The 13,007-nt window shown below is 46.3% G+C and overlaps 1 protein-coding gene across 7 annotated transcripts in view; it reads left to right on the plus strand.

Moving 5' to 3' along the window:
* LOC115100599 (E1A-binding protein p400-like) overlaps positions 1-13,007 on the plus strand; it is a 274,887-nt gene that overhangs the window by 240,502 nt on the left and 21,378 nt on the right. For 6 of the 7 annotated variants that reach the window (XM_029619158.1, XM_029619157.1, XM_029619159.1 and 3 more), the window contains 9 exons: positions 134-270; positions 589-645; positions 741-819; positions 1,655-1,858; positions 6,459-6,504; positions 6,625-6,725; positions 7,210-7,411; positions 11,638-11,786; positions 12,781-12,978. In XM_029619158.1, coding sequence (XP_029475018.1) covers positions 134-270; positions 589-645; positions 741-819; positions 1,655-1,858; positions 6,459-6,504; positions 6,625-6,725; positions 7,210-7,411; positions 11,638-11,786; positions 12,781-12,978 — 1,173 coding nt within the window. Of the gene's footprint in view, positions 1-133; positions 271-588; positions 646-740; positions 820-1,654; positions 1,859-6,458; positions 6,505-6,624; positions 6,726-7,209; positions 7,412-11,617; positions 11,787-12,780; positions 12,979-13,007 lie in introns of those variants that run through there. The other variant, XM_029619161.1, reaches the window with a different exon arrangement.

The following is a 13,007-nucleotide window of genomic DNA, read 5'->3' on the forward strand; positions in this document are numbered from 1 at the left end:
GGAGTTTGCGTTTCATGAAATTGTACAAGGTGTATTTGAAACAACACTGCAGTAAAGTTGTGCATAATGCATTAAAATATGGCATGAAAAAGTTATCAAACAAGCTTAAAATCCTTTTGTTTTCCTATTTTAGACCAAGAACAGTCGCCCTCTTCGCACAAGTCAGATCTATGCCCAGGACGAGGGTGCAGGGCACACCCAGCTTTTCACAAATCGCTTTGAGATAATGAAAGTGATTGCTGGGAAGAGGAGCCCCCCGATCAAGCCCCTGTAAGTTCAGGAAATAGCACTCAAGATCTCTTCTCAGCTGGCAAGGGATTCAGGCGATCACTGCTATGACCAGGGAGAAGTACTGCCCAGGCTCTTTCCCTGTGCTATGGCAGAATGCATCCTGCATTATTCTGCCCACCTTCTTCTGTGCCCAGCAGCTCTGCTCCCGTCCATCTTACATTGCACCCAAAGGCCAAGGAGCAGGGGTCATGTTATTTATATTTTTAATTAACTCGGAAATTGTTGGATGAAATAAATCTTTGTGCGGTTTTATCATTTTCAAAGAAACCAATAACTTTGAATGAATTTTTTTTCCAGACTTGGCATGAATCCTTTTCAGAAAAATCCAAAGCATGCCTCTGTGCTGGCTGAGAGGTAAGCTGACAGCAAGCAGTTTACATATTGGTGGACAGGATTAAAAAAAATATATATTTTCTCTGAGCTCTTTTCCTCCTTTTGTTCTATTCCAGTGGAATCAGCTATGACAAGCCACTGCCTCCCATCCAGGTGGCGTCCCTCCGCGCAGAGCGCATCGCCAAGGAGAAAAAGGTATGGTGGAGATCGTCGGAGGCCTGAGAAAGGGCACCGCCACCCCTAGGCGCTGATTGGCAGTATGCAGTATACAGTGTTCATGAGCTCTCTAGACTACGCAGGTTCCGTATTCAGTGGCAGTCACGTAAGAAGAAGGAAACTGTGCAGGCTCTAAAATGCATCTAGTGCGAGATCTCTGGATAATTCTGCTCTGGCTCCAGTTAAAGGAGCCAGAGCACAATCTGCAAAGTTTTCTCCAGGACTAAGACCACTACAAGATCCCTCTGCATCATTCCTGGACAGCTGTAGTGAAATTTTGTGGCCAAGACTTAGCTAAAATGATAAAATTAATGGTAACAGTACAAGTCTGGCTTTTTGGATACAGTTGGCCTGTTTGGTTGTGATATGAAACCCATTTCTGTATTTCCTTTTAAGGGAATGTGACATAGTTGTATTTATTTTTGGAACAAAAGCTGAGCTGTGTACAACACCACCAAAGATACCTTTGTATTTCTTTTCTCAAACTTCTTTAAATGTCACAAACCTCTATAAAAGTCAGGATTCCTGGAACTGTCAGGACTGGTTTGCCACATCACATATTTGAAGCTGGCAAATGTAGAGTAGGGTTAGGGAACCTCCAGTCCTTGTAGGCCACAGGCCACATGGGTTTTCAGGATGTCCCTCCTGAATATGAATGAGATTATATTTGAGTACATTGAAGGCAGTGTATGCAAATCTACTCTGTGCATATTCATTAGGGATATCCTGAAAACACGACTGGTTTGCGGCCCTCAAGGATCAGAAATTCCCCACTCTCGGTTTAGAGAGATAACCAACTTTCTTTGTTTTTAAGGCTTTGGTGGAGCATCACAGAGCACAGCAGCAAGCCAGCTCGCAGCCACAACAGCAACAGCAGACAAATGGGCAGCAACAAACTCTGCAGCCAGCCACACAGCAAGCTGCCCAATCTCAGTCCCAAGCACAGTCACAAATAGTCCAGCAACCACAGACTGTGGCACAGACCACAGTTACTACTTTACCCAGTGCGGCAGTGTTGGTAAGAAACCACTGAGTTTAAAATCTGCTTCTTTCTTTGGTCGTTTGTGCAGGTCTTCAGATTTTGAGAAAGGGGAAGGAGCAATTGGCATTAAGATACTTTATGAACAAGGTTTTCTTTTTTTTTTGTAATTAAAAGTTTTTATTGAACAGATAGTGAATCAAATGTAATACATAACATACCATGAAACATAATAGAAAGTGTACATGGAGGAAGAAATCCTCCTGTCAATATAGTGGATTTATAAGTGTAGATTCACATTCTGAAAATGAAATAAAACATTGATTTTATACCTTTAACCCCCCCCCCCTCCCCCTAAAGCCTCTTATATATTGCAAATATAGCTCAACAAGCCGAAAAGAACAGTTGGGAGCCATCATTAACATTTGAAATCAAGGTACAGCCTAATTCTAGTGGGATGAACAAGGTTTTCTACTGTCACCAATTGGAGAATGTCCACATTGATAATAGTTGCCAACACCTTTTATTGCAGCTTCATTTTTCTAGGCGGAGGTTCTGAGAACTGAAGATGTAGGCCACAAGCCCAGTTTTGAGTTAGTGGGTGATCCCTATCTGCTTTTGCCTAGTTGGTCATTTCCCTCTTGTTTTCAGTAACTAATTTGGTCCTGGAGAAAGCTGGAGTCTTTGCAGATTGTGATACCTTTTAAGGGCACAATCTTTAAACTTATCTGCTTCAGTTTTGGACTTGCAGTTCTAAAGAGCTTATTTAATGGATTCCTTCAAATCTTCCCCCCAGCCTCTGCCTGTTCTTCTGTAAAGTATAAGTGTAATAATTATTTTCATGCAGCCCTCAGCTTGGGCATCCCCAATTGTGTGGCTGGTATGGGTCCTGCTTGCCCATGGAAAAAGCAAAGTTGCTCACCAATAACAGATGTTCTCCATCGACATCAAGGCAAATCGGCCACACAAACCCACCCTCCTCCCCTTGGATTTAAAAGTCAACTTGCCACAAAAACTGAGGAGACTCATGCAATGGCAGTGCCAGGGAACCCTCCCACACATGCTCAGAAAGCCCCTCCCCCATCTCGATGCCATTGGATGATGCCACCTACTTGTGTGTCTGATTTGTCTTGCTGTCTACAGAGAACACCTGTTTCAGGGGCGTAGCTTTTGCTTTCCATCCTCTGACCTAAACGCACCCCCAGAAATGCCTTCCTCAGTGTCACTGATAGTATGTGCGTTTTTCCACAGCACACACAGGCTGATGCAATATTTGCATATGTTAAACGGGCGCTCATGATTAAGCGCCAATCCACCTCTCCTGGTTGCCCAATTTAATATTTCGATGAGCTACCACGGTATGAAGGAGGCGCCAGGGAAAGGTTTGCATCCCTAGTGCTTCCTAGGCATTAGGCACCCAGGAGAGGAGACTGTCAGCGGGTTAGGAAAATTGAAGCTCAATTTTATAAGCATCCATTTCCCTGTACATATCAGGATCAGTCCAGACCGCTGGGTTATGCCTCCCTTCCAGCAGATGGAGTCAGTGAAAAGCACCCCCAGATAACCCGGTGTGCCACCTGCGATCCTTTAGTATTTCTCTGACTCCAGCAGATGAAGGATGTCATAACCTGCGGTCCTGATCCTTTGCAAAATTCTTTATTTGATTGATTAATAAGTGAAAAGGGGTATCCTAACCTTAGTACCTTTGACTAGATCAACTTGTAAGTAGTAAAAAAAAAAAAAAAAAAAGGGAAGACTGAGATCACTTTGTAATAGCAGGCAAGGCTGGGCTCCTGCCCTTGGCCTTGATACCCAGAGAATATTGACACAGCCCGGTGAGTTGGGGGGGGGGGATTTACCGGTGGGCCGGTCCCTTCCCCCGATACAGTGCCAGAGACATCTTAATTCCTCTGGTGGGATCTACAAATTGTATATTAAGCCCAGAGACGTACATTCCCCTGGTTGAGTAGCTCTGAAAAAGAAAAAATAAATACATAAATAAAAGACAAAGAATAAGCTTTTTAAACAGAGCGAGCCTGCTGAAATCTCCTGGGACTCCGGAAAGGGTGAATTGCTTCACTCAGCTGATTTTCTACTTACGGCTTAGATTGCCATGCCGTGAAGATCGCGATGTGCGACTCTCTTGCGAAGGCCTCTGCTCCCGCTGTATCCCCGGGGGTGAGGGGCCTTCACAGCTGCTGATTGCAGGGAAAAGATCAGCATTGCCACGATCGCATGGCTTAGGATGCAGTCAGACAGTTCACAAGGAGAGGCCTGCCCCGTCCCTGACAAGCGCGGGAATGGTGGCCATTTTGCCCGATTCGGGCCCCGATGCCGCTCAGGGGAAGGGGATTTCCTGCCGATTTCTCTGCCTACGTTAAGCCCCCAAAGGCCTCGTGATTTGGGACATGATTCTTCTCCTCCTGCCATGCCTCCGGGGAGGCCCTTAAAGAGACAGCACCCATTTTCTTCTCAGTTTATTTTACTGCTTCACAAAGCTTATATGGAGGCTGAGGCAGATTTGGATGGGCAATATTCACCTCCTGCTAAGATCCCCAGGCCTGCGGAGCATCAAGGGGCGCCTAGGACCCGGCCTTCCCGTACCGTTCCTGACACTAAGCTACCGGCGCCTTCCACTCCGGGGTCCGTGCTTCCGGACCCCTCCCCGGTGGATTTGAGCGATGATGTTGACAATGCTGCTCCGGTGGAGGGGGATGATCCAGGGGTGCTCCAGTTATTTCATAAGGAGGAGCTAGATCCTTTGATTCCTTATGTGCTACAGGAACTAGATATTCAGGCTCCGCAGCCAGTGACGGATCCTTCTTCAGGGGATCCTGTTTTGTAGGGCCTGCAGGCCCCTCCTAGAACTTTTCCTTTCCACCCGATGCTTTTACAGCTTATGACCCGGGAATGGGATGCGCCTGAAACTACCCTAAGGGGTTAGTAGGGCCATAGAAAAACTTTACTCGCTGCCAGACGAGTTTTTGGATCTTCTCAAGATCCCTAAGGTGGACGCAGCCATCGGCAAGCACACCACAGTTCCGGTAACAGGAGGAGCAGCTCTCAAGGACCTCCAGGATAGAAAGCTGGAGGTTCTACTCAAGCAGATATTTGAAGTATCGGCCCTCGAAGTTAGGGTGGCAATCTATAGTTGTCGTGCGTTTTCTTTGGAGAGCGAAGAATTTGCATCCTCCTGTGAGGAAGGCTTGCCCATCTTGGAGTCTTAATTTGGTGCTTACAGCTTTGTGTGCGGCTCCATTTGAGCCCCTGAGGAGATCTACTCTGAAAGATTTTACTCTTAAGGTGGTCTTTCTAGTTGCTATTTGTTCGGCATGTCGGATTTTTGAGCTTCAGACTTTATCATGCCGGGATTTGTTTTTGCAGATGTCTGAGACGGGGCTTTCGTTGCGTATGGTGCCTTCTTTTCTCCTGAAAGTGGTGTTGGGGTTCCATGTTAACCAGTCTGGAGCTTCTGGCTTTTCCAGATTTGAATTCCTCTGCTCTGCTTGTGAGGGAGTTGAGGCTTTTGGATGTGCAACACTCATTATTAAGATACCTGAAAGTCACTAATGATTTTCGTGTGTAGGATCATCTTTTTGTCCTCTAGATTGGCCCGATGAAGGGGCATCGAGTGTCCTAAGCTACTATTGTGCTTTGGCTCAAACAGGCTATCGGTTCAGCTTATATTGCCAAGGGTTGGCCGGTGCCAGATGGTTTGAGAGCTCATTTGACGTGCTCACAGGCAGCCTCTTGGACAGAGGCGTTAGCAGGTATCTCTGCAGGAGATTTGCAGGGCAGCGACTTGGAAGTCACTGCACACTTTTGCCAGGCACTATCGCTTTGACGTCGGGGCCCCAACTACAGCGTACTTTGGCGAGAGCATTCTGCGAGCAGGACTCTCCAGGTCCCACCCAGTTTAGTGGGCTTAGGTACATCCCAGGAGTCTGGACTGATCCGGGTATGTACAGGGAAAGGAAAATTGGTTCTTACCTGCTAATTTTCGTTCCTGTAGTACCACAGATCAGTCCAGACGCCCGCCCAGGTTTGAGGGGTGAGTTTCCCGCTCGTTCTGTTTTTGTTTGTAAGTGAAGCAGAGTTGTTATCAATTCGCTATGTTGTTTTGTGTGTTCTAGGACAGAGTGTTTCCGGTGTGGTTCAGTGTCACCAGTTTTGTCGGGGAGTGGGTAGGCTGTCATGGCTTGGATACAGGTTAGTACTGAGGGACTGCAGGTGGCACACTTGGTTATATACCAGTTTCAATAAATCTTTATCTGTCTCTATCTACTAGCAAGAGTACAAAACCCAGGAGTCTGGACTGATCTGTGGTACTACAGGAACGAAAATTAGCAGGTAAAAATCAATCTTCCTTTTCCTGCATACTTTACTTTGAAATTTGCCCTCCCCCAGGACCAATGAAAAAGATGTAGTGCAGAAGCATTTGAGACTGCTCAGACCTCTTCTTCAGATGTAACTATAGTACTGTAAGAAGGCAACCTGTATGTCTAGACTAAGATGATGTGGGATGGGAATTCCCACACCAGAGATTCTCTCAAGAGGTGTTCAGTGGAAATTGGATTAGCATCAATTAGCAGAAACTAGCAGCAAAATAAAACATGACTTGACTTTGTCTCTCAAACAGGCTGGATCCATAAAGACTACTGCCTCTGGGACAAGCATACAGACTGGTAAGAAACAGAATGCATATCCCAGAAGCTTGGCTGAATGTCCATTTTATCTTATTAACTGAGAGGGGAAGAGCACCTACTTGGAGGATTTCTAACACCTGCTTTTTCTTTGGATTTCAGCTACAGTGAGCGGGAATGTTATCGTAAACACGGTGGCGGGAGTGCCTTCTGCTACCTTCCAGCCTATTAATAAGCGCCTGGCATCACCAGTCTCGCTCGCAGTGAGTTCATAAACAATATGGCATCTTAAGAACCGTTTTTCCGCTTACATTTTGGAGCATTTAATCTCTGTGCCCTGCTTTTGAAAGTGTATGGCATAGGCAATAGCTCATGTATAGAATGGGCCTTCTGACAGTACAGTACAGGCTACTTCAAACATCCCATGGCATTCTTCATTTTTAGCATTTTAAAGCACAAAAAAGCAGACTGCTGCTGGGTACTTTGTCTCAGTGCAAGGTACTGATGTAACATCTTCCCATATTCCTCATTCATGATGACCAATATACCATCAGGTTAGAGGGCCTCGAGAACCTCAGTAGTCTTATGTTCTTCTCATATCAAAAGAAAGCATATGAGATGACCATATGTCAGGAGCAGATGTAAATATATAGAAAGTGCAGCTATTATACATAATTTTTTCTTTAGTACATTACTTGCAATTTGTTATCTTTACTGATGGCTCTCTTTTGGGGGTTGGGGATTTAGACTTCGGGCAGCGCTGCAGCTCAGGTGGTCCATACCCAACAACGAACAGTCGCGGTATCGGCCACTCCGGCGGAAGTGGTAACCATAGCGACCAACCAAGGCGTGCGAGCTGTAACCCCGGTAACTGCGTCGGCAGTCGTGTCCACCAGCCTGACACCAGCCCAGGCCCAGGCTCGCTCCTTGGTCACCCAGGGGACAGCAGGTAACAGGCCCGCTCTGTGTCTTATCTTTATTGTGCTGGAAGCTCCTGAAACTCTCTTTAGTTTATTTGATAAACATAACAAGTGTGAGCTGCTTCTACTTTATTGGGGCTTCAAACTTAGCTGATGTATTTTAGATTACTTATCACAGACCTAATTTTCTGACCAACTAATCTGAATATTGCTTAGATTTCTGAAGGAAGTAGTAGGTTCCTGAGGGTGTTTAAGAAGCCTGGCAGCTAAATTGTGTAGAATTAATTCAGTTTGCTTAATCATTTATTGCCAGAAGTTGACCTGATAGCCAGTGACATATATGCAGAAGTCAGCTTTAATGCTCAGTGTGGTAAAGACTCAAGGACAGGTTAGCATGCTTCTATGAAATAAATACTATAGGGGTCACTTTTTTGGACAGAGCACATGGGAACTTGAAAAAATGTTCTTATGAGAGGCATCTACTACCCAGTATCAGAAATGTATACACCACCAGACCAAAATTTAATGGGTCATAAGCTAGGAAAGCTTTTCACCTACGGAGAATGGTCTTAGATCATTTGGTTTGATACTCATAAAATTCTTAGTTGATCATAAATATCTAATGGTAATTCCCTGTACGTACCTGGATCAGTCCAAACCATGGGTTATGCCTCCCTTCCAGCAGGTGGAGTCAGAGATAAACGTCAAAGGCACCCTCACTTAACCCGGTGTGCCTCCTGCATCCCTTCAGTATTTCTCTGTCTCCAGCAGATGGAGGTCGTGCAAACCCTACAGTTTTGCCCTGATTCTGGGGTGTAGGCTATCCCTTAAATAAGTTCTGACTCAAGCAAGTTTAAAAAAAAAAGACAGTTCTTCTACTGAGAGAAGTGCTCTCTATCCTCCCAGGGGGTTGTTAGATCCTGCAGGGTCATCCTCTCTGATGGCAGGTTAAAGAAGCCGGGGTTGGTAGCCCCGTGGGGCTCCAGTCAGATAAGAAGCAGGGTAAGTGATTACTGGTGGTGAAGTCCCTCTCTTACCCCAGGCAGATTTTGACTTTTCTAAAAAAAAAAAAAAAAAAAATCGAAATTTTTGAAAAATTTTCTTTTTTTGGTCAGCTGCAATCCAGGACCCCTTCCCATCGGAATTGCCGGATTTTTTTACGAATTTCGCCATATTTTTCGCGTTTTTGGGCCATTCCCCCCCCCCCCCCGATGCCGCAGCCATCTTTGTGTGTGGCATGTGGTGATTCCACTGCGTGGCTTTCTAGAGCTGGTATTTGCTGCCCTTCAGTCTCGTGACCACACCCCGTACATTCACCAAGGTCATGGTGGTGGTGGCGGCGTTCCTCCGGAGACAAGGCCTGCTCATTCATCCATACCTGGACGATTGGCTTCTCAAGGCAAAGTCCAGGGATTGCTGTGTGGAGGCGATCCGCAAGGTGATCACTCTCTTGGAGTCCCTCCGTTGGGTCATCAATCAGGCCAAGAGCCTGATTGATGACCCAACTTGTTCCCTCTCAGTCATGGAATTTCTCGGAGCCAGGTTCGACACTGCAGTCGGGAAAGTTTTTCTTCCGACGGAACGGGGAACAAATTGATGGAAAAAGTTCAGCGCTGTTGGGTCTACCCTTGCCCAAGGCCTGGGACTACCTTCAGGTGCTCGGTTAGATGGCATCCACTCTGGAGGTGGTTCCTTGGGCATTTGCTCATATGAGACCGTTACAACGAGCATTGCTTTCCTGGTGGGATCCCAAGTCGGAGAATTTTCAGTTCCCTCTACCACTCTCCGATCACGCCAAGTCCAGTCTTGGGTGGTGGCTTTGCCTGCACAACCTGTCTCAAGGAATGGATCTGGAGGTTCCGCGATGGGGAGCTGTCTGCCAATATCATTCTGTACAGGGCAGTTGGTCCCCGGAGGAGTCCGGATGGTCGATCAATCACCTAGAGACCAGAGCGGTTCGCTTGGCTTTGCAACAATTTTTTCCACTCTTCCGCCACCAGGCGGTTCAGATCCTCTCCGATAATGTGACGACGGTGGCCTATATCAACCGTCAGGGAGGCACCAGAAGTCAAGCAGTAGCCGACGAAGTGGAGCTGCTCATGACTTGGGCGGAGCAAAATCTTGCGATGCTAGCAGCCTCACACATCGCCGGGAAGGACAACATACAAGCGGACTTCCTCAGTCGGAGGCACATAGATCCAAGAGAGTGGGAACTCTCGGATGAGGCAATGGATCTCATCTCTCGCAGATGGGGTTCTCCCCACATGGACCTAATGGCAACGAGAGACAATGCCAAGGCTCCTCACTTCTTCAGTCGCAGAAGAAATCACGGCACAGAAGGGGTTGATGCGCTAGTACTTCCCTGGCCAACCTTAGTTCTCCTGTACGTGTTCCCTCCTTGGCCTCCTTCCCTCCTTGGCCACTAGGATTACCCACCCAGGGTGGGTAATCCTAGTGGCTTCCGAGTGGCCCTGATGTCCGTGGTTTGCGGATCTCATCAATCTGGCCATGGAAGGCCCTCTACGGCTCGGGCATCTTCCACGTTTGCTCCATCAAGGGCCTATATATTTCGACCAGGCAGCTCACTTCTGTCTAGCGGCTTGGCTTTTGAAAGGAGGAGATTGAGGAAGAAAGGATATTCAGAGGAGGTTATCACTACATTGCTACAAGCCAGGAAGACGTCTACTTCCTTATCTTACATCAGGGTATGGAGAGTTTTTGAGACGTGGTGCCGTGAGATAGAGATTCTGCCTAGGCACGCTACGATTGCTCAGATGTTAAACTTTTTACAAAATGGTTTGGCCATGGGTTTGTCCTTCACTTCCCTTCGGGTACAGGTGGCAGCCCTAGGCTCCTTGGTTGGTAGCTCGGTGGCATCACATCCAGATGTGGTGCGTTTCCTCAGACGCCCCCGGTCTGAAGCCCCCGGTCCATCTAGTTTGTCCTTCATGGAGTCTTAATCTGGTTCTCGCGTATTGTGTGATCCGCCGTTTGAACCCCTTAAAACAGTAATGTTGAAAGATCTCACCTTGAAAACGGTGTTTTTGGTTGCTTATCTGCTCAGCTCGCAGAGTTTCCGAGTTACAGGCTCTCTACTGTAGGGAACCTTTTTTGAGGATTTCTGACTCGGGAGTTTCTCTTCGTATGGTACCGTCCTTTTTACCCAAAGTGGTCTAATCTTTCCATTTAAGACAATCAGTTGAGCTTCCGGCCTTTCCTGATTTGTCAAATGATGTACAGCATGCACAAGAGCTTCATCGGCTCTATGTTCGGTGTTCCTTGCTGCGTTACTTGGAGGTCACTAATTCTTTCAGACTTTCAGATCATTTGTTTGTCCTATGGAGCGGTCCCAAGAATGGTCACAAGGCGTCTAAGATAACAATTGCTCGATGGCTGAGAGAAGCCATATCATTCGCATACATTTGTAAAAGGAGACCAGTTCCTGAAGGCCTGTTCGTTCGCAAGCAAATTCGTGGGCCGAATGCCAGTTGGTATCGCCTGAGGAGATTTGCAGAGCTGCTACTTGGAAGACGCTCCATACATTTGCTCGCCACTACCGCTTGAAAGTTCAGGCGCCTGGAGACTTTGGCAGTGGCGTATTGCGCGCGGGCCTTGTGAGGTCCCACCCGGTTTAGGGAAGTTCTGGTACATCCCATGGTTTGGACTGATCCAGGTACATACATGGAAAAGAAAATTGGTTCTTACCTAATAATTTTTGTTCCTGTAGTACCACGGATCAGTCCAAATGCCCGCCCAAAGACTGGGAGTGGGTAACAGGGAGATCTATACAGTCCGTGTGTTCATGTTCCAGTTATATATTTTTGCAGCATACTAAGAAAGAAAGCTACAGTTTACATGTTTATACGTTCATGTTTACAGTTCTGTTCTTGCTTGATTCATTGCTAGTCCTATTCTGCTTTGATATTCGATATACTGAAGGGATGCAGGAGGTACACCGGGTTAAGTGAGGGTGCCTTTGAAGTTTATCTCTGTCTCCACCTGCTGGAAGGGGAGGCATAACCCATGGTTTGGACTGATCCGTGGTACTACAGGAACGAAAATTATCAGGTAAGAACCAGTTTTCTTGTCTTTCTTTATATACACACATGGGTGGCTTCTTAACTCTAAATTAAAATTGTCTTAATAAGAGAGGATCATAGTTTTTGAATTAGGTATCGTAAATGAATGATGGGAACACAACTCTAAAATCGTATTCTGTTGTGATGTGGTGGCAGACTGTTTGTTTCCTTTACAGCTATGACAACGGGTGTTCAGCTCGCTGGTAAATCCATCACACCGACCCACTTCCAGCTGCTCCGGCAGCAGCAGGCCACACAGGTGCAAGTTCCACAGATCCAGGCTCAATCTCCATCCCAAATAAAGACTGTCGGAAAAATATCACAGGTGATGGGAAGTCAGGCGTCGTCCTCCAAGCCTCTCCAAAACATACCTTTCCCACTATTACTAACAGAGGTTCTCCTTTAGCTCAAGGGCTAGAATTGTTACCTGTGGGACCAGCGGTTTCAATTTCGGATCCTTGCTGTTTCCTTGCCAAAAGAAAATCTTCCAGCTTTGAGAACATTTAAGGAGCTTTAGAAGAAAGAAAGGAAAGGGGAGGTGGGATGCAAACATTTGAACATCTTAACAACCAACAAAAGATAGCATTTTTAATAGAATGAGATGCTCACAAGGAATGCGAGAAAATACTTTTTCACGGGGAGAGTGGTGGACATCTAGAATGGACTTCCAGCAGAGCTTATAGAAGCCAAAATAGTGACAGAATTCAAATATGTTTGGAACAGACAGAAAAGGAAACACAGTGACAAGGAAAGGGAGGAAGACCAGAGATTGAGTAGGGTCTATGAAGTATGAGCAGGTGCAAACGGGCGGGCTGGGTGGACAAAGTGATCCTTATCTGCCAGCATCCTGTATTCCTCTGTCTGCGGCTAGACCACGGGTGGCTGCGTGCATGTTTTTATATATTAAATTGTACAGTGATTTGGGATTTATTTTATTTTTATTTATTTAGTATTTTTCTATACCGACCTTCATGGTTAAATACCATATCAGGTCGGTTTACATCGAACAAGGGGATAGTAACAGAAAATACATATTTAAATAAGTGGATAAACAGAAGAATCAAAGTTACATTCAACAGGGATGGTAAAAACTTGGAAGCTTAAGCAGCTGGAAAGAAAGGCCTAAGAAGGCATAAAGTTAAGTAAACATAAAAGCATAAAAACCAACACGGTAACATGGTTAGTGCTAGATTGGATCCTATTTTATGGAAGATTTTATACAAATGTTAATGACAACTTTAATCGCCGGCACTTAAGTTTACAGGTGAGCACTGCCTCAGAAGAGATGTTAACTTGAATGCGCCATATTGTGTTTTCAGGAGCAGCTGCTAAAACTGCAGAAACAGAAACTGCAGCTCCCCCAGCAGCAAGCAGGGCAGCCGGGAGCTCAGCAGAACGCCCCCGTGACCGTACAGCAGCAGGCACAGCAGTCCCCCCAGATCACCACGGTGACCACAGCCAGACCCGGGGCTGTGCTCACCGGCACCACGGTGGCAAACCTCCAGGTGGCTCGGCTGGTAGGTCACAAGGCACAGCATGAGAAACG

The sequence above is a fragment of the Rhinatrema bivittatum genome, chromosome 11 (assembly GCF_901001135.1).
Source record: "Rhinatrema bivittatum chromosome 11, aRhiBiv1.1, whole genome shotgun sequence".
NCBI classification, from domain to species: domain Eukaryota; kingdom Metazoa; phylum Chordata; class Amphibia; order Gymnophiona; family Rhinatrematidae; genus Rhinatrema; species Rhinatrema bivittatum.